Source organism: Abramis brama (genome assembly GCF_963993115.1).
Source record: "Abramis brama genome assembly, chromosome: 25".
Classification (NCBI taxonomy): domain Eukaryota; kingdom Metazoa; phylum Chordata; class Actinopteri; order Cypriniformes; family Leuciscidae; genus Abramis; species Abramis brama.
Window position 1 is genome coordinate 25,618,532 of NC_139987.1, and position 25,898 is coordinate 25,644,429.

Consider the following 25,898-nt stretch of genomic DNA (forward strand, 5'->3'; position numbering starts at 1 on the left):
ATTTATTTGATAGTTTGATTATTTAAATGAATAAATATTACTGAGTACTGACCTATTTATCATGTAACACAAAGGAAAGTATTTTTTTGGGTCAGATGTTCAATTTTAGTCCCTAAAAATATGAATAAAAAAAATCTCTTTTTAAATTTTAAACATATATTATATATATGTTTGTGTGTTTTATTTATTTAAATAAAAATAAAACATTTGTTTAAAATAAATATGTATTATTTATTTATTTATTTTAAAATATATAATCTTTTTCAAGTATTTAAAAATATTGAAATTTTTACAAAAAAATTATACAAAAAAAAAAAAAAATATATATATATTATAAAAACAGACACAATATTTTATTTATTTTAAATGTAAAAATGTATTTAAAATAAATATGTATTATGTATTTAGAATTTGTATTCCTTATAAATAATAATAATAATAATAATAATAATAATAATAAATAAAAAAATAATAATAAAAAAAAAAATATATATATATATATATATATATATAAATGTATTGTGCAAAAATATTTTTTATTTTAAATAAAAATAAAATATTTGTTTAAAATAAATATGTATTATTTATTTAAAAGTACAAAGAAATGTTTACAAAACATTATACAAAAATATTTATTTTAATATTAATATTGTTTATTTAAGAATATAATATTCTTTGCATGTATGTGTATATATATATATATATATATATATATATATATATATACAGTGCAATGCATAAGTGAATACACCCATGCTAAAGTTGACTAAAAAGAGGAATAAAAAATCATATTTTGGAAATTGAACTTAATGCCTTAATTTAAAAAATTAGGAAAAATCCAACCTTTAAGGACACCAATTTTCTTTGTGAATGAATAATGTATCGTAAATAAATAAATGTTCTTCCTTAAAATACATGGTGCATAAGTGAGTACACCCCTATGTTAAATTCCCATAGAGGCAGGCAGATTTTTATTTTTAAGTATTTTTTTATATTTTTTTTTTAGGATACTATGCATCCTGATAAAGTTCCCTTGGCCTTTGGAATTAAAATAGCCCCACATCATCACATAGCCTTCACCATACCTAGAGATTGGCATGATTTTATTTCAGTTAGCCTAAAAGCTAGTTTGATTTGCATTGAGAGATGATCTTATGGAAAGTACTCCATGCCAATCTCTAGGTATGGTGAAGGCTATGTGATGATGTGGGGCTATTTTAATTCCAAAGGCCAAGGGAACTTTATCAGGATGCATAGTATCCTACTTTTTTTTTTTTTTAAATACTTAAAAATAAAAATCTGCCTGCCTCTATGGGAATTTAACATAGGGGTGTACTCACTTATGCACCATGTATTTTAAGGAAGAACATTTATTTATTTACGATACATTATTCATTCACAAAGAAAATTGGTGTCCTTAAAGGTTGGATTTTTCCTAATTTTTTAAATTAAGGCATTAAGTTCAATTTCCAAAATATGATTTTTTATTCCTCTTTTTAGTCAACTTTAGCATGGGTGTATTCACTTATGCATTGCACTGTATATATATATAATTGTTTTCAAATAAACAATCTATTTATTTCAAATACATATTCGTATTATTTATTTATTTATTTAAATATTTTTCTTTATTTAAATGAAAAGTTGAACAGCTTAACTGGAGTCAGTCTCTAGTTTTGTCTGAATATCAGTGTATGCTTGTTTCAGGTCCACCCAAACACTGATCTCATTCAGCGCTGCTCCCCACTGACAGGAAGGTGTGAATGTGCTCTAATGAGACCTAATCTGCCATTTTAGTGCATCATGTCTCGTAGAGAAGCTTTTCTCGATGAGACAGTGCTGCCCTCTCTCCCTGAAACGCTGTCTTTAATGTTCTCCTTCCTCTCGGTTAAGAGCTGATGTGTGTGTGTGTGTGTGTTTCCTGTAGGCTCTCTGATTCAGCTGCCCTCTGTGGAGAAGGGTAAACTGAGTAAGGTGCGTCTGGGCTCGCTGACGCTCAGGAAAGAAGCTGAACGCCAGTGTTTTCTGTTCACCAAACACTTCCTCATCTGCACACGTACATCTGGCGGCAAACTGCACCTGCTCAAAGTGAGTCGACTCTGAACAGCTCAGCTATTTAAAGACTCAAAGTGAATATCTTAAAGGAAGTTCACCCTAAAATATTCTCATCATTTAATCACCCTCATGTTGTTCCTATCCCAAATATTTTCTTATTTACATTGTCAGTCTGTCCACCTTCATTAAAAAGATCAATTCAGGGTGAACTATTACTGTAACCAGGGCTTGACATTAACTTTTTTGCTCTCCAGCCACTGTGACTAGTGGGTTTACAAAGTTTCCAGCCACTGGCCACAATTTTGACATCGATACCAATTTTGACATCGATACCAAAACTGCCATATAGATATTTAGCAGCGGGTATATTAGGCTGCTGTCACTTTAGACCTGACGCACGGATCTATTATACTGTTACACATGCGTTTTCTTTTTCAACTGTTTACGTTCACTTAAAACATAAGTGACTGTGTTTACATGAATACTCGCCAAGACCGGCATTTTGACATTATTTTGTGTTTAAGTAGCCTGGAAATCCAGACCTAAATCTAAAAGATTAAAGGAGCTGTATGTAAGAAATCTATTTCAATTAATCATAAAATGGCCCTGATGTGTCACTAGACATTAAGAAATCATGTTAATTTCAAATACTTATATCACTGACAACAGTAGTATGGCTAGGATATTGTCATTTAAAAAGTGGACTTGCAGCCCTCAACTGATGTTGATGTTGTCATTTTGTGTTTTGGCCTGACGCGCCTCCCTCCAGCTATCTACCAATCACAAAGTCATTAAGTGTTTCAGGATCCGGGTTGCCAGCTTTGCTCTAACCTACCCTAGCTCTAGTCGGATAAAAATGTCTAACGTTACTAAATCAAAAAGACCTCGTTATTATTCAGAAATTCGTCGTGACAAAGTCCGAAATAAAACCAGAATTTGTATAGGAGATGCTTTTGAAAGATGGAGACAGCTGAAAACGGAGAAGAATTTGAACACAGACGCCAACGTAGCTAATTTTCTCCTGGACAGGTAAGATTCATCTAACTTGTGCTTGGCTAACTTGTACTTGATGTCAATGCACATATCATATATTCATGACAGTCGAACAAAGTTATGCATGTTCGTGCAAAGTAACGTAACGTTAGCTCACATGGACGTATGCTAACATTAGCAATGCATAGGAGCCCGTTTCTCTGTCATTATGCTGAGACGCTGAGGAAAACAACATTAGCACGCCCATTATGGCAATTTGAAACGTAATTGAGACAGAAGCCTAACTTTACCTCAGAAAAAATGATTCGACAATATCGTGGACTAAGTTACACATGCTGCAAGTTGACCTGTATTTCACATCACATATTTTAGCGTGTTATGGACGCGTGCTGCAGGGGAAGTAAAAAAATACAGCTGGTCACTTTCACTTATAGCATCAGCTAAATGAATAGCTGTATTACACATAGTGACATAGGCTTGTGCTTGTACTTACATTAATGACAGATACATAACGTTACAAGTTAGACTTACAGCTACCGTTCTGTCTGTCACATACGAGCATAACGTTACATCTTTACGATTACTGTCACATACGAGCATACATCTTTACGATACTGTCACATACGAGCATAAATCTTTACGATTATATTTAACTAATGACAATTAGTACATTTTTTATACATAATTACTTATCAAAATATCTCTCATGATGCATAAACATAATTAACAGAAAAAAACTTACTGTGTACGTCTCGTCGGAAGCTCATTGAAGCATACGTTTCTGCTGAATTCAGCTTATCTGGCAACCTCGAGTCAGGGGGGAGGGGGAGGGGATACACCGCTCTATAGTATTTTTAAAGTGATTGCAGTACCAGTTTTGGCCACAATCCTACATACAGTTCCTTTAATGGTCTGGCGTCGACTAATGAATATCGGCCAGCTCGAGGGGCGGCACCAAGCATGCATTTGAAAATCTCACTGCGCACAATTGGATAACACTACGACCAATCACAACAAGCCCCATACGCTTAGCTACCAGTGGAGCTAACTGGTAGATTAGACTCTTGCCGTATCCGGTCGGCAAAACAGCAAAAACACCCTTCTTGCAAAGGAAGGATTCGAGCGGCGTCTTCTGTTCCTCTTTTAGATAAAAAGCCAAGTCTAACTCGTTCATTGTAGCGGCCAAAGCCGTTTCAAACAGCTGGTGTTCATCCATCGCCATCTTGCAATGTTTACTAATGACTTCGACGTCACAGCGCTGTCGTCATCTCACCTCTGGCCCGCCTATATCAGATAACCCGATGTGATTGGTGCAGCTCAGATAGAGGGGCATATTTAATGAGCATCATTACTCGACACCAGAGTATCTCGCAGAGCAAATTCAACTGGATTACCAGGGTACTGTTTAAGCGCAATAAGCCGTGAAAAAGAACTCAATTTAGCACTGAGAGGCGGCTTTATGTGGACGCACTTTGGGTGTGAGGACAAAATCTGCAGGAGTGAGTAAAAATATGCGCAATACACTCAATCCCACGCTGAAATTCAAGCCCTGTAACAGCAACAATATTCATCCGGAGCAAATGAAACGAGTGAGTGAAGAGAGGCGGGTTTGTGTGTCACTCGCTGTCGGAGAGATGAGAGAGAGAGAAAGCGCAGCTGGTATCGTGTGTCTATTCTGCGGAAAATTAGTATTTGAAGCATTTCAGATATTTCAGTATCGATATGTATCGGAAAAATAAAAAAAATTTGACAACACTACATTGCACTTAGTTTATAATTTTAGATGCCTTAAAAGACTACAATTGAAAACTGTATATATTATATATAAAATTCAACCTGCCAAAATGGCCAGTAGGAGTAACACACCACTACTGAAATACACCCGGGTGTTAATGTCAAGCCCTGGCTGTAACCATTTCATGCAAAAGCATAAAATAACTGAGTACCTTTCCTCAAAACCACAGCAAGGAGGCACGTTGTCTCTGATAGAGTGTACGCTTATCGAGGAGCTGGACGCCAGTGATGAAGACTGTAAGTGTGACGTCAGACCCAACAGTCAATCTTAATATAAATCATAGCAATACCAACAACCCGAAGCAAGCAAAATATCCAAGATAAACCTCATAGCAATGTGCACATGTATTAAGGAAGTAACTAGAGTTCATTTTGATTCGGTATCTCCTCAGATAATGCTGCTGGTCAGGGATTCAACCGTCTGGAGTTTAAAATAGTGGTTGAACCTCCTGATGGTCCGTCGTTTTCTGTGGTTCTGCTCGCGCCGTCTCGGCAGGAGAAAGCAGCCTGGACCAGTGACATGAGCCAGGTACAATCTACACGCTACATGCTGGAAGTCCGTATGAAATGCATGTTATAGATCTTATTGTGAATAATTCATCCGTGCATCCATGTGTCATTATTCTTCAACCTTGTAATGTTTAAAGTAGACTTGGAATGGAAGTTGCAATAAACTTTTCTTCCCTATTGTGACGCATATACAAGTGAAACGACTTCTGGAACAAGAATAAATGTAGGGCGGGGCTTGATTTTGTCTTTGGGGAATTGATTGGATGGTTGTGGATCTCATGTGAGTGACAGGTTGCCCCGTCCTCGTCATCAGAGAAGAGATGTTATTTTGATTAAAGCTACACTGTGTAGGATTTTCTCCCATCTAGCGGTGAAATTGTTTATGACTACCAACTGAATATTACTTTCTAGCCCCTCCCATTCCGAGGGCGTTTTAACTCCTACGGTGGCCGTATTATTTCAAATCTGCCGGCAGTCGCGAGTAATCTCCCCCTCGCATTCGTCACGGTGCCACTGAGTGTAAAAACGCGAAAGGCGTAGCTTGAATTTCCAGGTATGTCCCTCTTTGGCTAATGTATTTTCAAGATGGAGGCGCAACATGGCTGCCGCCATTCGAGCGACTCGCTCGTGTGTATTCTAAATGGCAGATTCTACATTCACGAGAATACTTGATTAGTTGGTAGAAGTAATTACACATTAATGAGCACATATCATTTTGAAAGAACAAAGTGTTTTTTGCTAAGAATCAACTTAAAAAATTACACAGTGTAGCTTTAAAGATTACGAGGCACATGAATTTGTGTACGGATAATTTTTTTATAATAAACACTGCAGTATAAAAAAAATAATAATAATTGTCCAATTTGATTTCATGGTGACTTTAAAGGGTTAGTTCACCCAAAAATGAAAATTCTGTCTTTAATTACTCACCCTCATGTTGTTCCAAACCCGTATGATTTTCGTCAAGGTCTTACGGGTTTGGAACGACATTAGAGGTGAGTAATTAATGACATCAATTTTAATTTTTGGGTCAACTAACTCTTTAATCAAAATATCATAAAGTAGACCTTATGTGAAAATGACAGACTTCTCTCTGGTGATGTATGCAGGATTTCTCCAATCATTTAGTGCGTTTAAACTCCGCCCCTGCAAGCTTGCTTTCATCTGCCACACCCACATCTCAACATCCAATCAGCAACTGATGCTCAGAGCCATGCAACCCCACCCTACATTTATCTCTTTTTTTAAAAAATCCATTACATTCGGATGTACGTCACAATACGGAAGAAAAGATCTGTTGCTTCTTCCATTTCATCATGACTTTAACACTCTTTTTCAGACCTTTCACAATATGTGCATCTATAAAACAAGCTGCAGATAATGATCTAAGAATATTACCACTCATAAGAAACATGAAAATGCATGGACAGTAATTTTTATTAACTGAAGTTGAGAAATACAGAGATTCAGTCAAACCCAGTTTACACACAGCAGGGTGTTGTTTTCTAGAAAGCAACACGAGTGAGAAGTTTCCATTATATTTGCATTGACACAAATAGTTTCACTGACTTGACAGTTTTTGCATAGTATATTTAGCAAGAGCTGTCTGTTATACAGTTTGCCCTAGAGATGAACCAGTATACAAATTTGGGTTAATATTAGATCTATTTATTTGTCTAAAATTTTACATGCTTCAGATGAACTGTTGTTTAATTAAAAAGAGTTTGAATAGGAAATATAAGCCAGAATATGATCTGCTTTGAATATTGGCCTAATCAGACAGCTGATAACTGATAAAGATTGTTTTCTGCTCCCGTAGTTTGTTCATTTGGACTCCTATTACAGTTGCTAGTGCTTGAGAGTGAAGTCATTCCATTCTGTTGTATTTGTCTCCATTTTTATGATTTCTACACAGTGCATTGACAACATTCGCTGCAATGGCTTGATGACCAGCGTGTTTGAGGACAACTCCAAAGTCACCGTGCCTCACATGATCAAGTAAAACACAATCAGTCCAGTGTTATTTTAGTACATTTACATTTTACATGTATTCATTTAGCAGTTATTTTTATATACTATTATTGCATCTCAATTAGCTTTTATTTTTATTTTTTCAGTTTTCATTTGAATTTTATTTGCTTTTGTCATGTTTATTAGTTCGTTTTTTCCCCAAATATATCCATTTAGCTTTAATTTATTTTTATGTCAGTTTTTTAGTCATTTTAGTACTTCAACTTATTTTATTTCTGTTAGTTGCTAAGGCAACATTTCAAATTTCAATTTCTTATTGAAATTTAAGATTTTCATCTAATATTTATATTTTATTTCATTTCAGCATAATTTGTATTATCTAAAATGATAGATAGATAGACAGACAGATAGATAGACACAGATGATAGACAGATAGATAGATAGATAGATAGATAGATAGATAGATAGACAGACAGACAGATAGATAGATAGATAGATAGACAGACAGACAGACAGACAGACAGACAGACAGATAGATAGACAGACAGATAGATAGATAGATAGATAGATAGATAGATAGATAGATAGATAGATAGATAGATAGATAGATAGATAGATGTAATAAACTGTTTTTTTTTGCTACTGTACCTTTAAGACTTCTATATGTAAATGAAGCAGGGTTTTATTTTAAGGTTAATGTGTGCTTTTAAACATAAACTAGTATTTATAGAGGGCAAGATCATCCAAGAGTGTCAGTTTAAGTTACAAAATAACAACACTTAATCAGTCCAGATGAATTCACTGTAAATAGTTGGTTCAACTCAATTAGTTTGTTCTCACGTCACTTTAAAATAAACGTGCTCATCCGTATCTGTGATCTGCAGGTCTGATGCCCGCCTCCACAAGGACGACGTGGACATCTGCTTCAGTAAGACGCTGAACTCCTGCAAGGTGCCTCAGATCCGTTACGCCAGCGTGGACAGACTGCTGGAAAGACTGACCGACCTGCGCTTTCTGTCCATCGACTTCCTCAACACCTTCCTCCACACCTACCGCATCTTCACCACTGCTGCGGTGGTGATGGACAAACTGGCCGACATCTACAAGAAACCCTTCACCTCTATACCGGTCAGGTTAGAGTTCCTGTCACTCAGCAGTTTTTCTCCACTTAAATGTGTTCATCAATGCAAAAACCATTCATTTCGGTATGTTTTTCTCACATTCAAAACACGTTCTTCATCCTTGTCTGAATGCCGGCATTGTGATGATTGTGATATCCTTCATTTGAAGTTCATTTTGATTGTGTACAGCACCATTCAAAAGAATTACAGATTATTTTATTTTTTTTTAAAGAAAATTATCCTTTTATTCAGCATGAATGCATTAAAATGATAGTTATTTATAATGTTTTCTAATAATAATAATAATACTGATCAAATAATTATCATTTCTGTTTCAAACTGGAGTAATGGCTGCTGAAAATGGAGCTTTGGCCATGACAGAAAAAATAAAAAAGGTTTTTTATTGTCATTTAAGATACAAATAAATAAATAAAAATAGAAAACTTTTCATAAAAGCAATATATATTATTATCAAATAAATGCAGCCGTGGTGATAAGATTCTTCTTCCAAAAACTTACTGATCAAAAACTTTTGAATGGTTATTAATTATTGGAATATTAGGAGTGCGACTAAGAATTATTTTAATGAATAATTAATCTTTTAATTATTTCTTTGATTAATCAGTTTTCAATTGGATGCAAATACCAGTTTGATTTAGAAAAAAACATATTATTTAATGATATGCCAAATTCACCTTTTCAAACATGCAAACTGAAGGAAATAAAAAAGTTTTAAAATATAAACATTATAAAGTAAAATCCAAATAAATGCTCTGAATAACTGGCCTTGCTCAGTTTTTGTAATGTGTTTTCTCCTGTAAAGTGACGTCACTGATGAAAGTTCCTCATTTCAAAGCACACAAACCTGTGTTGATAATTGATAATGATTGTAATCAGGGTTTGAAATTCACTTTTTCACTCACCGGCCAATTTGGCTACTAAATTTTTAAGTTACCGGCGATTCAGTTCTACTAGCCAAAAGAAGAAGAAGAAATTAACCAGATTAACTACGTCACCGCTTTTATATATACAATGCAAGTGAACAAGCACACTGTTATCTGTTGCTTAGTGACGTGTGTGTTCAAGTAAGCCAGAAATACGCAGATTCTGCACAATACGCTGTAATTTAATATATTACTATGACTCACGACTCACGAGTTGAGTTTTTGCGCTAAATCTGCGCAGATTTGGCTTACACGAACTTCCCCAGCAAAGTGAGTAAACATAATAACACGCCAAATTGTGCCAAAGTTCATTTTTACCCGCATTTGGCAGGTTGGCGGGTGTTAATTTCAAACCCTGATTGTAATTGATCAGTACAGTACACTTAAACGTCAGAACTTTTACAGTACACTGAAAGATGCTCACAGGATGTTAAGGTCTTCAGATCTTCAGATCACAGAACTCACTCTTTTCCCTCGATACTCTGCTTCCCACAATCCTCCTGTTCCTGCCTCGCTGTCACTCACAGGGTTCAGTATCATTCCTCCGACCGTTTGTCCATCTCCTCCATCTGTCCAGACTACAGCCTGAAGATCACAAGCCTTGCACTGGACCAGTCCAAGTAACTCATCCCTCGTCTCTCCCTCTGTTTTGTATTTGTTTTACAATGTTTGTGGACTTTATTTTCCCTTGTGTCCATTTTATTATATCAGTCAAGGTTTCATGTCGTAATTTAGTTTTTCATGATCATTTTCCACTCTCTTTCTGACCCTTATAGTTAAACAGGTTGTTTTTGCTACTGTACCTTTAAGGCTTCTATATGTACATTTTTATTTTAAGGTTAATGTCTGTTTTAAAACAAAAACTGGTATTTCTATAAAGGAATATCTTATTAGACAGACAGACAGAGATAGATAGATAGATAGATAGATAGATAGATAGATAGATAGATAGATAGATAGATAGATAGATAGATAGATAGACAGAAAGAGATAGATAGATAGACAGAAAGAGATAGATAGATAGACAGAAAGAGATAGATAGATGCATAGAATGATAGATAGATAGACAGACAGACAGACAGACAGACAGACAGACAGACAGATAGATAGATAGATAGATAGATAGATAGATAGATAGATAGATAGATAGATAGATAGATAGATAGATAGATAGACACAGACAGACAGACAGACAGACAGACAGAAAGAGATAGATAGATGCATAGAATGATTGATAGATAGATAGATAGATAGATAGATAGATAGACAGACAGACAGACAGACAGACAGACAGACAGACAGACAGACAGACAGAAAGAGATAGATAGATGCATAGAATGATAGATAGACAGACAGACAGACAGACAGATAGATAGATAGATAGATAGATAGATAGATAGATAGATAGATAGATAGATAGATAGACAGACACAGACAGACAGACAGACAGACAGACAGACAGATAGATAGATAGATAGATAGATAGATAGACAGACAGACAGACAGAAAGAGATAGATAGATGCATAGAATGATTGATAGATAGATAGATAGACAGACAGACAGATAGATAGATAGATAGATAGACAGACAGACAGACAGACAGACAGATAGACAGATAGATAGATAGATAGACTGATAGATAGACAGACAGACAGAGATAGCTAGATGCATAGAATGATAGATAGGTAGACAGACAGACAGACAGACAGACTGATAGATAGATAGATAGATAGATAGATAGATAGATAGATAGATAGATAGATAGATAGATAGATAGATAGATATAGACAGACAGACAGACAGACAGAGTGAGAGATAGACAGAGACAGACATATAGATAGATAGATAGATGTAAATGATCTCCGTTGTGAAGCAGGGTTTTATTTTAATATTAACGTGTGCTTTTAAACATAAACTGGTATTTCTGTAAGGCATGTTCTTGTTGTGAGATGCATTTATTCACTTGTTTCCATCTTATGCTGATGGTTTAGGTCCCTCGAGCTCTTCTTCGCCACCAACCAAGGCCCCTGGAGCGGAGAGCACCTGAACAACAAATCCCCTCGTCTCTGTCGCAAGTTCTCCTCTCCTCCGCCCGTCTCCATCCCCTCTCGCACCTCTTCCCCCATCCACTCCCGAAAGCTGTCCCTCAGTTCTCCTGTGAGCTGTAAGAGCGGCGCCTTGGACCTGTCGACGGCAAGCAGCCCGACGTCTACGTTCACCCCCGTCCTGTCCTCTCCTCCCCACACCTGCACCAAAGCCCCTCTGGACCTCAGCCGGGGCCCCGGGTCCCCCGAGCTCAGTCCCTCCACCCCGGAGGAGGAGATGCCTCGCTTAGATGCGTTCTGTGGGAAGCTGCGGCGGAGCATTCGACGAGGTGAGCGCTGTTGTGGGTCCTCTGTCGGTCAGCCTCAAATTCTCTCCATATTGAATGGAGAACAGCTCGTCTGAAAGCCAGTGCGACATGATAACGTGTTTACTCCATGCTTAGAAGGATATTAAACATGGACGACTCTCATGATAACATGTTTACTCGATGCTTAGAAGGATATTAAACATGGAACTGATTAAACATGGATGACTCTTGTTGAGATCTTATGTGGTCTCCTCTCAGGGCTCTTGAGAGCATTTTTTCTTTTGTCAAACTGCTTGTTTGAGCTGTTCATCTCAATTTTAGATGGATGGATGGATGGATGGATGGATGGATGGATGGATGGATGGATAGATAGATAGATAGATAGATAGATAGATAGATAGATAGATAGATAGATGATAGATAGATAGATAGATAGATAGATAGATAGATAGATAGATAGATAGATAGATAGATAGATAGTAGATGGATGGATGGATGGATGGATGGATGGATGGACAGATAGATATAATTGTAAATGCTCTATTTTCTTTGTTTATGAATGATAATAATTCCACATCACCCAAAACTCATGACTGGTGTTGTCTGCTGTTCCTGACAGCTGTACTAGAGTCCGTGTCATTGGACAAGTTCATTCCGGAGACGGCCAGTGATTCCGGAGACATGTCCCCGTGCCGCTCGCCATCCACACCTCGACACCTTCGCTACAGACAGCCTGCAGGTATTCTCAAACACACAGACTTCACACTCTTCCCCTGAACTTCACATGTTACTCAATGTTTCTTACAACAAACACAACATCTAGTTTTAGTGCAAATTTAACATAGATTTTTTATACTTTACCTTTAAAACATCTACTCTACCAGTCAAACTTTTGGACACAATTGGCTGAATATATATTTCTCATTTTCTCGTGACACAAAATATAGATTTTCATCTATTTAATTTAAATTTGTTTTTATTTAATTGGTTTATTTTAACCAGTGTCCTGCATACATGTGAACTTCTTCAATACGGTTTAAAAAGTGTCCCAGACTGCACATTATCTTAAAGTCCCCCTATGGTGAAAATCCAGCTTTTAATGTTGTTTATGTGTCTATGTGGTGTTTTTAATGTGCTTTAAGACAAACCATGTGTAAATTCATAAGTCGACACCATTGCTAAGTATTTTCTCCTTAAAACTGCAGTGAACCAAAGACAGTCTCAAAAACACGCTTTGAAATCGCTGGTGTTTCTGACGTCACAAACTACCTTGTAACCAATCAGATCAACGTGCCGGCGGGCTTTAGCATATCATTAACAGTGAACTAGCAGGGGAGGCTCAAGAGATGCCATGTTATCCGTTATATGTTTATGTCGATATGAAAAATCGTGTAGATTTAGCAATATAGCTGGTGTATGATGTATATTACGATGTTACGATGAACTATATGCCTTTCTCCACTGTTGTTCAAAGCGTTTCTGATGATCGTTAGAAGGCAACTGTCTGACTCTGAGATGTGAACGGGAACATGGTTTGTGGAACATTAGCAACACATTATTAGTTGTTTGATAACATGGTCAAATGCTAATCATATTAATTACCGTTATGTGTCCGACATTGTAAAGAGCGACACCATTGTGCAGCGTTTACAGTAAGTTGGTCGAGTGGATCTCTGAGAGTGAGTGGAGGTGGGGCTAATTAGCATATTCATAGAACTGTGTATACTAAATAAGACAAGGGTGTAGAGTTACATTCAAGATATTTTAAGGCATGAAGAAAAAAAAATTCACAGAATTTTTTTTTTGGTGATCAAAGATGAGTTTTAACGGCTTTAATTTCAATAAATGATCTGCATGGATTGGGGAAAAAAAGATTTTTCTTGTTTAACAGTGTTGTCTCCCGTTGTGTCCTCATAGGTCAGTGTCCCGAGAGCTCCCGCTGTGCCGTGTCCCCCGCGTCCGCCTTCGCCATCGCCACCGCCGCCGCTGGACACAGCAGCCCACAGGGTTAGACTCGCTAAAGCTGATCTCCCAGTTCTCTCTCCTCACGCTCACACACTTCTCCTGCCGTCTCTCATTCAGGATTCACCAACCCAGAGAAAGCGTACGATAAAGAGTTCCTCATCCGCAGGGCCGCCACCAACAGAGTGCTCAACGTCCTGCGCCACTGGGTCTCCAAACACTCGCAGGTTTGTGTGGTCATTTCCAGTTCCATGAGCCATTTATCATTCATAATAGAGACACGACTAGGAGGACACTACAGGTGAAGAGGGTAGAGATCTAAAGTAGATACTCTCCCCTGTTGATTAATCACAGTACATTAAAGGTGCCCTAGAATTTGAAATTGAATTTATCTTGGCATAGTTAAATAACAAGAGTTCAGTACATGGACATGACATACAGTGAGTCTCAAACACCATTGTTTTCTCCTTCTTATTTAAATCTCGTTTTTGAAAAACACCCCTGAAAAACAGGCGAATCTCCACATAACACCGACTGTGACGCAACAGTCGGGATCATTAATATGTACGCCTCCAAAAATTTGCATATGCCAGCCCATGTTCAAGGCCAGGCGGAACTGCGCAGCCGAATCATCGTCCGAATCATTTTTCTTCGAGAGACATCATGGCTTGCAAACGAGCGAACGAAGCATGGCAGTTGCTCAGTGTTTGGATGTACAAATGACCACAAAGGTATTTTTTTAGTTCCTTCATCCGAGCCTCTGAAGAACCAGTGGGTTATGTGAATTTCTGATGTGTAATTGTTCAAGTTCAGACAGATAATCTTTCTCTCAAAGTCGTTCAATACTGTTTATGCATCAGTAAATCAAGCCAGTGACTAAACGATCAACTTCACTTCGTTTCTCTTAGTAGGATGAAAATAATCTTACTTAAACTGTGATTAATATACAGATAGCGATCAAAGAACAATCCCTTTCCAATCGCCCAAGCTGTCAATCACACAGCGCGAGTTTATCTGGACACTTGCCAAAACTCGTTATGAAATCAATGACGCTGTTACACTGCACAACGAAGCTCTTACTGTACGTACATCATGTTTGCATTGGTGAAATCATTAGTGAGAGTGCAGAAACTGCGTTGCAATGATAAGATCTTCATTCACGTGATCAACAGGCTTACACTATAGTTTCACAGCAGCCAATCACAGCAGTGGGCGTTTACACTGAAGTCTCACAGCAGCCAATCACAGCAGTGGGCGTTTACACTGAAGTCTCACAGCAGCCAATCACGGCAGTGGGCGTTTACACTGAAGTCTTACAGCAGCCAATCACGGCAGTGGGCGTTTACACTGAGGTCTCACACAGACACGCCCCTTCAAACAGAGTGTTCAAATCAGAGGCTAAAATCAGGCTAGGAAAAATGCCTTTTATTTCTAAATTATAACAAATTTTGATCTAAAAAACATACTAACATTATAAGGGCACCCCAGGAAACATTCTAAAATAATAAAATAATCCATGCAAGGGCACCTTTAAGACAATTGTTTTGTATTACAAATTACCCAACAGCACTTTATTTTACAGTCCTGTTCCACATGTACATACTGTGTACTTATTACAGTAATTATAATAACTGGGTTATAGCTTGGTACTAAACCTAAACCTAACCTTAACCCATGCAGTTACCTTATATTACCCAGTATTTTCTTAGACAAGAACACTGTAAGTACACGTACACATACAGTAAAATAAAGTGCAATTCAAATTGTTTATTGTAATAAAGCAATGGGTTTAACCTTAGACGTAAAATATTTACTTGAACCAACCTCTGAGATTTTATGTTAATATTTCAATAATTTAATGACACAATCGCATGTTGGGTGTAATGCATTACTAAGTAATTAATTACCGTAATTTTATTACTTTACCCTTGAAAAAGTAAAGTAAGGAATTACTCCCTTTCCAATTTTCCTGTAATTTAATTACAGTTACTTCTGATGTCATTGCATTAAACACAGTATAGAACAATTCTATATAAAACAAGTAGATGTAACATCAAATTTACGTCTGATGTTAAAATGTATGTGACCTTCACCCTTTAAATACTTTAGTCAGTTCAATAATAATGTATGCAATTTTATATTATTTATTTAAAAGAATTAAAAGAGCACTTTCATGTCTCTGAACTGGTATTTTTCAGAGAAAGTATTTTTATTTATTTATATATGAACTTTTCATCAACTCACAAACCCTCTTTTTTAAAGTAAACAAAATGTCATTAAACTCAAAACAGTAGATTGCTATTGTGCCTGTGCATGATTATATGATTTCTATGATCAGCGTTGAGCATGTGACTCTACAGGTCTCAGACCTGCTTCGCTCTTCAGTCCTTCATCGTGTGCAGGAGTGACTGCGCTGAAATGTCAGCGGACCCCCGAGGGCCCCGCGCTGTGAACATGTCAGGAACATGCGTCCAGTCAAATCTAGTCCATCCTTTAGCGTGCGTGGCATTTGAAGGAAGCTGGTGGTTTATTTATTGTAGTATGTCCCATTCTTCAGGCTCACAGATGTTTGAGTAAGCAGGCAGTTATTGAGAAGATGCTTATCTAGTGATATATGATAGTGAGTATTTGATTGACTGATGCTGATATCTAATGTAATGCCGATAAACTCAATCACATACTTTACCAGAGCCGGACAGTAACGGAGTACATTTACTTGAGTACAGTACTTAAGTACAATTTTGAGGGATCTGTACTTTACTCGAGTATCATTTTTGGGGAGTACTCATGACTTTACTCAAGTACATTTGAGAGGCAAATATTGTACTCTTTACTCCACTACATTTCTATCCATAACTGTGAGTACCTGTTACTTCTTCTAAAAAAAAAAAAAAAAAAGAAAAAAAGAAACATCTCGGAAACCCTCAATTTGTTGTTTCCCTCTCAAATGTGATTGGATTGTGCAGGCGCCACTGATTGGGACAGCCTATCAGCAATCACCTTCAGCTTTCCGCCAAAGTCAACTCCATGGTCAGATTTAGATAAGAGACGAAACCATGGACGAAATAATGGATGAAGACGCAGCAGGTCCATCCCGGGAGTATTTTTTTTCCCAGGATGGTAGGGGAAGACTCATGAATATTCATTAGGGAAGTCATCCCTGATTGGTCTTAACCCCAGTGACGGGTAGGTTTAGGGGTGGGGTTAGGGGGTAGGTCATCAGACCAATCAGGGATGACTTCCCTAATGAATATTCATGAGTCTTCCCCTACCATCCTGGGAAAAAAAATATCGCACCTCGCCAGACTATTTAAATTTTCTGAACAAGTTAATGATAGTTTTCGCTTCAAGTGTTTGCTGTGTTTACCAATGTAAGCACTGTGGCAGTAGTAATGCAAAATTTAGAAAATGTACTCTTGTACTCTTGATACTCAAGTACTTTTAAAAACAAGTACTTTAGTACTTTTACTTAAGTAGACATCTGACTGTAGTACTTTTACTTGTACTTGAGTAAAATTTAGCAAGGGGTATCTGTACTTTTACTCAAGTAATGAAGCTGTGTACTCTGTCCGCCTCTGTACTTTACAAACTAAGAGGTGATTCTTTTTCAAGCTGCTTTGAAATATTATATATTGTCAAAAGCACTATTCAAATAATACTGTCTTGGATATTTACTCAAATTTACTTGAAAATTGAAAACTGATTTTTTTTCTTCTATATTTAAATACACTACTGTTAAATAGGGTTTTTTAGTTTTTTTTTTAAAGATATTAATACTTTTATTCAACAAAGATGCATAATATTATGGAAAGCTTGTATCCACCACGGTATTAAACAAATTTAAAAGATCATTTGTCTCACAATTCAGAATTTTTTCCTTGCAATTGTGAGTTCATATCTCGAAATTCTGACTTTTTTCTCGCATTTACGAGTTTAAATCCCGTACATCTCGTTCTTCTCATAATTGCGTGATATAAACTCTTAATTGCGAGTTATAAAGTGCAGTTAAGAGGAAGAGGTGACCTCACAATTCTGATATTTTCTTACAATTATGAGTTTATATCTTGCAATTCTGACGTTATAACTGTGATTTTATAATTGCGAGAGAAAAAAAATCTGAATTGTGAGATAAAAAGTCACGATTACCTTTTTTATTTTTTATTCAGTGGCGGAAACAAGCTTTCATATAAAGTTGATCAAATGTGACAGTAGACATTTGTAATTTTACAAAAGATTCTATTTCAAATAAATGCTGTTCTTTTGAACTTTCTATTCATCAAAGAATCCTGATTTTTTTTTTCATGGTTTCTACAAAAAAATTAAGCAGCACAACCGTTTTTAACATCGATAATAATCAGAAATGTTTCTTGAGCAGCAAATCATCATGTTAGAATGATTTCTGAATGATCATGAGCATGCACACAAACACTAGTTTTGTGTTAAATTTGTAAAACCCAATGCATCAGTAATGGTTGGGTTGGTTCGCATTTACACACTGTGTTCAGGTTTTATGGCCATAAAGTACAGGAACATCCTGGAGCAACCTGAATTTGAAAAGGGCTCAGCAGTGACTCTCAAGACTCATGAGGCACTAAACGCTAGCCAGAACGGCCACTACATCACACAAGCCTGGTCGTTGCGACTCCATGTGTTTGTCTGTGTTTGCAGGACTTTGAGATGAGCGCAGAACTGACGACGGCTGTGGTCGCTCTGCTGGAGGAGGTTCTGCGAGATCCAGATCTTCTGCCACAGGAGAGGAAAGCTGCAGCGAACATACTGAGGTGAGGCTTCCACTGAGGAACCCTTACAAATCTGAGAGAGAGAGTTTGATGGCTCAGTGACAGATGGGTGGGATAATTCACCAAAAATATTGAATCATCTACTCGCCTTATGTTAGTTGAAGCGTGTACACTAGTGTTTAAAAGTCAGTACGATTTTTGAAAGAAGATTCTGCTCACCAAGACTGCATTTTTTTATAGTGAAATAAATATTATTACAATAAAAAAAAAAACTGTTTTCTATGTGAATATATTTTAAAATATTATTTATTCGTGTGATCAAAGTTGAATTTTCAGTGTGACATGATCCTTCAGAAATCATACTAATATGCTGATTTGCTGCTCAAGAAACATTTCTGATTATCATTAGTGTTGAAAACTATGGAAGCTTGTTTCCGCCACTGAATAATAAATAAATAAATAAATAATAATAATTGCGACTTTTTATCTCACAATTCTGACTTTTTTTCTCACAATTGCGATATATCAAGTCAGAATTGTGACTTTTTTTCTCAGAATTGCGAGATATGAAGTCAGAATTGTGAGAAATAAAGTCACAATTGTGTGATATAGTCACAATTCTGAGCAATAAAGTCACAGTTGGGAGATATAAAGTCAGAATTGTGTGTTATAAAGTCAGAATTGTGAGATATAAACTATTCTGAGGTAAAAAAAAAATATTAAAAAAAGTCTGTCTTTTTTTCCCTTAGAATTGGACTTTATATCTCACAGTTCTGAGAAAAGATGTCAGAATTGCGAGATATAAACTCGCAATTATGTGTTATAAAGTCAGAATTGTGAGATATAAAGTCAGAATTGCAAGATATAAAGTCGCAATTGCGAGAAAAAAAAGTCCGAATTCAGAAATCTCGCAATTCTGACTTTATTTCACGCAATTCTGACTTTATATCTCGCAATTCTGAGAAATAAAGTCAGAATTGCGAGATGTAAACTCGCAATTGTGAGATAAAAAGTCGCAATTATCTTTTAAAATGTTTTATTTTGTGGCGGAAACAAGCTTCCATAGAAAACAGTTGTGCTGGTTCATATTTTTGCAGAAACCGTGATGCTTTTTTCCCAGGATTTATTGAAAGTTCAAAAGAACAACATTAATAGAAATCTTTTGTAACATTATAAATCACTTTTGATCAATTTAATGGATCCTTGCTGAATAAAAGTATTATTATAAGTATAAAGTATATTGAATGCTAGTGTATGTGGAAGACAAGACTTAGGAGGAATGCTATGGGATTTTGTGGATTTAAATGCTAAAATATGTGTTCTATGGGGAGCAAGCATGAATAATGAAATGAATATAAATAATTCTTTACTCTTTCCCCAGTGCACTTTCTCAAGAAGAGCAAGATGATTCACAGTTGAAGATTGAGGATATTGTCCAAATGGTTAGTGTCACTGCACTGAAGTGTGTGTAGATGTATTTCTTTCATCCCTGTGTAATTTTGCGTGTTTTCTAGTCCGAGGGTCCGAGGGTCGAATGCTTTGAGTCACTGTCGGCGATGGAACTGGCGGAACAGATTACTCTACTGGACCATATTGTGTTCCGGAACATTCCATACGAGTGAGGATTCCATCAGAGCATCAATTAATACTCTAGAGTGTTTGATTCATAAATTGTTGGTGATTTACTCTATAGTAGTGTTTGATAAAGATGTTTGATGTGTTTCTAGGGAGTTTCTTGGTCAAGGCTGGATGAAAACGGACAAAAGTGAAAGGACTCCGTACATTATGAAGACCAGTCAGCACTTCAATGATGTGGGCAAAAATTATAATCCATAAACATCAAAAGATCAGACACACATCCTCAGATTTTAAAATAATAATGACAGAATGTGTTTGCGCAGGTTTGTCTATAAAGCTATTTTTAGTCATTTAAGCAGAAGCTTTTAGAATAAAAGATGGTAAAGATAATATGTTCCCAAACTTTTTTGTCAGCCAAACGTCTTAGACATAAAATATTTACTTGAAGTACCAGATATTTTAGGATATTTCATTAATTTAATGGCACATTTGCATGCTCACAGATGTCGATAATAATAATAATAATAATAATTATTATTAGATGTACAGTGGGGAGAACAAGTATTTGATGCACTGCCGATTTTGCAGGTTTTCCTACTTACAAAGCATGTAGAGGTCTGTAATTTTTATCATAGGTACTCTTCAACTGTGAGTGACGGAAAATCCAGAAAATCACATTGTATGATTTTTAAGTAATTAATTTGCATTTTATTGCATGACATAAGTATTTGATCACCTACCAACCAGTAAGAATTCCGTCTCTCACAGATACTTGTGTATCAAATACAGTGCAATGCGTAAGTGAATACACCCATGCTAAAGTTGACTAAAAAGAGGAATAAAAAATCATATTTTGGAAATTGAACTTAATGCCTTAATTTAAAAAATTAGGAAAAATCCAACCTTTAAGGACACCAATTTTCTTTGTGAATGAATAATGTATCGTAAATAAATAAATGTTCTTCCTTAAAATACATGGTGCATAAGTGAGTACACCCCTATGTTAAATTCCCATAGAGGCAGGCAGATTTTTATTTTTAAGTATTTTTTTTTTTTTTTTTTAGGATACTATGCATCCTGATAAAGTTCCCTTGGCCTTTGGAATTAAAATAGCCCCACATCATCACATAGCCTTCACCATACCTAGAGATTGGCATGATTTTATTTCAGTTAGCCTAAAAGCTAGTTTGATTTGCATTGAGAGATGATCTTATGGAAAGTACCCCATGCCAATCTCTAGGTATGGTGAAGGATATGTGATGATGTGGGGCTATTTTAATTCCAAAGGCCAAGGGAACTTTATCAGGATGCATAGTATCCTAATTTTTTTTTAAAAAAATACTTAAAAATAAAAATCTGCCTGCCTCTATGGGAATTTAACATAGGGGTGTTCAGACTTATGCACCATGTATTTTAAGGAAGAACATTTATTTATTTACGATACATTATTCATTCACAAAGAAAATTGGTGTCCTTAAAGGTTGGATTTTTCCTAATTTTTTAAATTAAGGCATTAAGTTCAATTTCCAAAATATGATTTTTTATTCCTCTTTTTAGTCAACTTTAGCATGGGTGTATTCACTTATGCATTGCACTGTACTTGTTCTCCACACTGTATGTTTTAACTATAAAAATAAAGATAAATATATTACCGTTGTAAATTACAGTTGTATTGTAAAATAAAAAATATTTGGTAAATTTGGTAATTTAACGCAGTCTGCTGCATGTTTCAGAGTGAATTATTAAATATTATTTTTTATTTTTTAGTACAACTGTATCCAATTATACAGTTAATTAAATTGCAGCCTTTGATTTGAGAATCACACTAAGTGATAAATTGCGATTATCGTGTAGCCCCGTTTATTTATTTTAATTTTACATTCAGTATAATTCATTATTAGCTTTTCATCAACTCACAAACCCCCATTTGGGAAATCCTTGTGTAGATATATAAAGATATACACATTTTTAAGACTAAAAAAGACAACATTAAACAGCAATTGCATGCATTTAACCCTTGTGCGTCAATTTAAAAAGTTTCTCTGAGGTCCTTAGAGAACAAAAATTATTGTCAAAAAACTTGCCAGATTTGGTCTCATTTTAAAGACTTTTGACAGGTTATAGATGAATTAAAAAAAGAAAAAAGTAATAGAGGTTTTAGTTTAGGAAAATTATTTATGAACATTGTTTTATATAAAATATATATTTTATAAAACATGTTGAACTCAAAAAATGCAAGCCATAAATCTAAAAAAGTTGTGTTCCAAATTGAAGTTAACTGAAGTTAGCTTTCAGTAAGATTTTTCAGTACCAAACGTTTTCCATTAGATCCCAGTAAAGCTCCAATGGTATAGACAGCGCTGGCATTTGTGATATGTAGTAGAGTAGAATTTTTCTTTCTCAAATATTGCACACACACACACACACACACAATTATACATCCACACACCCACACCAATTTTAGCTGCATAATTTATCCAATTGGCTTTATAATACGCAGAAGCAGAAAACAGGAGAAAGCTAGTACTTGCTTTATAGGCCAAGCCTGAAAAAATGGCACCAGCTTTTGAAAAAATAAATAAATAGTAAAAATAGTCATTTTGAAGCCTCGCCAACAGAACGAAAGCCTATTAACAAAGACTGCCTTTAATGTTCAAAGTGTAACTATTTTGTCTGCCTTGTGTAAAATAGATATAGTAAAGGAAATGAAGGTAAAATAGCCAAATTCCAATAAAAATACACACTTTTGCGAAATGTTGGCATTAACAAAGGCATAATGATCCAAAAATAAATAAAAAACTGAAAAAGACAAAAAGTCCTTTAGGATGCACAAGGATGGTGCCATTTTCCTTCATGTGATGTGTGTCAGAGCAAGTCAATATAACTGAATGATCATTTTTTTCTATAGATGAGTAATCTGGTGGCGTCTCAGATCATGGCTCAATGCGACGTGAGCTCCAGAGCCAACTCTATTGAGAAGTGGCTGGCTGTGGCTGATATATGCCGCTGTCTCAACAACTACAACGGCGTCTTGGAGATCACGTCCGCTCTGAACCGCAGCGCCATTTACAGGTTAAAGAAAACATGGGTCAAGGTCTGCAAACAGGTGGGTCGAGAAAGCCTCAGAGATTCCATAGGATTAAACAAACACAGTATTAGTGTTTTTTTGTGTGTGCATTTTGTCCATTTTAACCATGCATGGATTTTGTTTATTGTCAGACCAAAGCTCTTATGGACAGGCTGCAGAAGATAGTTTCATCTGAAGGGAGGTTTAAGAACCTGAGGGAAACTCTGAAAAAGTGAGTTTGTGTATGTTAGTTTTACACTGAATATAAACACATACTCTGTCAAATGTATGGTGTGGTATTTAATCCACAGCTGTAACCCTCCGTGTGTGCCCTATCTGGGCATGTACCTGACGGATCTGGCGTTTATCGAGGAAGGAACGCCCAACTTCACCGAGGAGGGGCTGGTCAACTTCTCTAAAATGAGGATGGTAAATTCTGTCAGGATTTTGGAAGACAGCAGTTCACATTTTGTGGTCATCAGTAAAGAGCTGTGCTTTTGTTGTCCTTCACAGATCTCACACATAATACGAGAGATCCGACAGTTTCAGCAGGCGCCCTACAGGATAGACCTGCAACCCAAGGTACGGTCATGACGTGTAGCAAGACCTTATGGAAGCTGTAGATACAGAGCTTTAGGTCAAGTGCTCATGCACACTTTTAACCCTGTACTGCCTGACTTATGAAAGAACTCAATGTTTTCTGAAATTTAACTGTTTATTGAACCCTTAGACAAAAAAAGTTTGCATGCATGTTTTTTGTTTAGATTCATATTTTATGCATCAGACTTTTATAGTTTATATAGTGAAAATATGGAGGGAAAACAGCTACATTTTATTCCCAAACTTAGCAAAAATATGCAATTTGGTGCAGATGCTGATATTTTATGGCCAGAAAGTGAGATGAAATTCTTTATAACAGTATAGACTACTTACATAAAATGCAATTAATATCAGTTAATATTAATATCAGTCGTCTCTCTATATCTGCCATTAATACATCTTAGTAATATGATATTTAAATGCTTAGTTTTATGATCAAAAGCACTTTTTTTATAATGCAATGCAATACAATGATGATTGAGAGATGAACAAATACGTAAACCTTCCTCAAAAGGCTGATGATCATGTTTAATACTCACATTTTAACATGATTTTTTAAAAAAAAGATGCATGTAGAATCAAGTAAACCTAAGTTACTTAAGTCCAGTAAATATTCAACTTTAAATATTGCTAAAAATATTGTTATTCGTATGTTTACTTAATAAAAATCAGTAAAGATTTTGCAGCAAAAACTCACAAGCTGTTATTTTTTATTCAATTATACTAAAAATCTTGCTAAAAAAGTCTAAACTATCAGTCAGACGACAGAAGGCATGAGGTAGATTGTATACAACAGTTTTTTTAGTAACGTTTTGATCATGTTTATAATTTACAGGCCTTAGAAATTTGCGTGTCAAATATGACGCAATAGGCTTTATAAGGTTAAAGACTTGGTTTTCAATTTATGCAACTTATCGCGGACTAGACTTAAAACATGAAAGGGAAGTGAGTTTCAGTCTGTTTGCTGAACCAAGTGTGGAATCGTGTTGTGATTGACTGTTCTCCTCTCAGGTAACACAGTTCCTCCTTGATAAGACTCTAGTTATGGATGAGGACACACTTTATGAACTATCTCTGAAGATTGAGCCAAGAATCCCTCCTGCCAACTAAACGTGACGATAATGTTTACACCAGACGCAGATATCAAGTAAGAAGCTTCTGTGGGAATCTATACTTCCATCTGAACTAAAGTCTGTCCATTCTAGAAACGACAATCTATCAGTTTATTTACTTCATTGCATAGAATTTCGTATTGTGAATTTTTTTGCTGTAAACTCAGGTATAAATGTGCCTTTTTTTAAATATTATGTACAGTTATAATATTCCGGAGTGCATATTTCTAGCATGATACATTTTAATATCAATTTGATAATCTCTTGAAATGTTTTTACCTTTAATTTTAAATGTCAGATCTTTAGTATAGTATAATGAGAATCATTTTTGTATGTGTAGAAATGTCTGTTCAGATATCAATAAATTACATCACAAGTGTGAGATTGATGTTCGCTGGTCCTATTTTGACAAGCAAGTTTCTTAATCACTCCGCCCGTATGTATGACAAACATGAAACATCAAAGCTCAAACAATCACTGTTTACCAAAAGAAATATCTGTCATTTGTTAATGTTAGGTGTCATTCGTTTACACAGCATGAGGCTACATTTGCTCTTTTAGCATGTTTTTGTTTGTATAAATATTTGGCATGTGTTTGCATGAATCTGTATTTAATATAATTTTCAAAAATACAAAATTAATTGTCATTATATTTTAAAATGTTTTCTTTATCTTATGGATAAACAATAGCAGTTTCTATTGTTCAAAGCATTTGTTACGTATGTTCTACACTTAACTCTTTCCCACCAGCGTTTTTTTAACTCTTTCATTGACGGAATTTTCCGGCTTTCCAAGTTTTCACTGTTATACGGTAGGGGGCGCTATTACACATCTTCTGAAAGAGTACTGAATCTCCTGATCAAACCACAGGCGAAGAAGAAGCAGAAACAAGCGATATATCATATGTAAACAGATCCATATGTAAAATAATGCGGCATATAAATCAAAACCTACGTTACTAAATGAAATGTCGACCCAGGACGAGATATAGGACTGTGAAGCTTTGGGGGTGTTGATGGACTCGATCAACTCCATCTTTGTTTTGATCATTGTTTTAATCCTATCTGGATTCATGGACTAAAATTAGATTTTCTCAGC

The 25,898-nt window shown here is 35.8% G+C and overlaps 1 protein-coding gene across 1 annotated transcript in view; it reads left to right on the forward strand.

Annotated features, from left to right (window-relative positions):
* Positions 1 to 25,180, forward strand: part of rasgrf2a (Ras protein-specific guanine nucleotide-releasing factor 2a) — a 42,240-nt gene extending 17,060 nt beyond the window's left edge. Inside the window, exons 10-28 of the mRNA XM_084105057.1 lie at positions 1,928 to 2,088; positions 5,013 to 5,079; positions 5,235 to 5,371; positions 7,268 to 7,350; positions 8,208 to 8,456; positions 9,916 to 10,008; positions 11,381 to 11,763; positions 12,362 to 12,481; positions 13,660 to 13,749; positions 13,825 to 13,931; positions 18,373 to 18,485; positions 19,825 to 19,885; positions 19,958 to 20,061; positions 20,171 to 20,255; positions 22,930 to 23,127; positions 23,241 to 23,320; positions 23,400 to 23,517; positions 23,602 to 23,670; positions 24,700 to 25,180. Of these exons, the coding sequence (XP_083961183.1) occupies positions 1,928 to 2,088; positions 5,013 to 5,079; positions 5,235 to 5,371; positions 7,268 to 7,350; positions 8,208 to 8,456; positions 9,916 to 10,008; positions 11,381 to 11,763; positions 12,362 to 12,481; positions 13,660 to 13,749; positions 13,825 to 13,931; positions 18,373 to 18,485; positions 19,825 to 19,885; positions 19,958 to 20,061; positions 20,171 to 20,255; positions 22,930 to 23,127; positions 23,241 to 23,320; positions 23,400 to 23,517; positions 23,602 to 23,670; positions 24,700 to 24,798 (2,417 nt within the window). The 3' untranslated portion in view covers positions 24,799 to 25,180. The remainder of the gene's footprint in view (positions 1 to 1,927; positions 2,089 to 5,012; positions 5,080 to 5,234; positions 5,372 to 7,267; positions 7,351 to 8,207; positions 8,457 to 9,915; positions 10,009 to 11,380; positions 11,764 to 12,361; positions 12,482 to 13,659; positions 13,750 to 13,824; positions 13,932 to 18,372; positions 18,486 to 19,824; positions 19,886 to 19,957; positions 20,062 to 20,170; positions 20,256 to 22,929; positions 23,128 to 23,240; positions 23,321 to 23,399; positions 23,518 to 23,601; positions 23,671 to 24,699) is intronic.
* Positions 25,181 to 25,898: the final 718 nt, after the last annotated feature.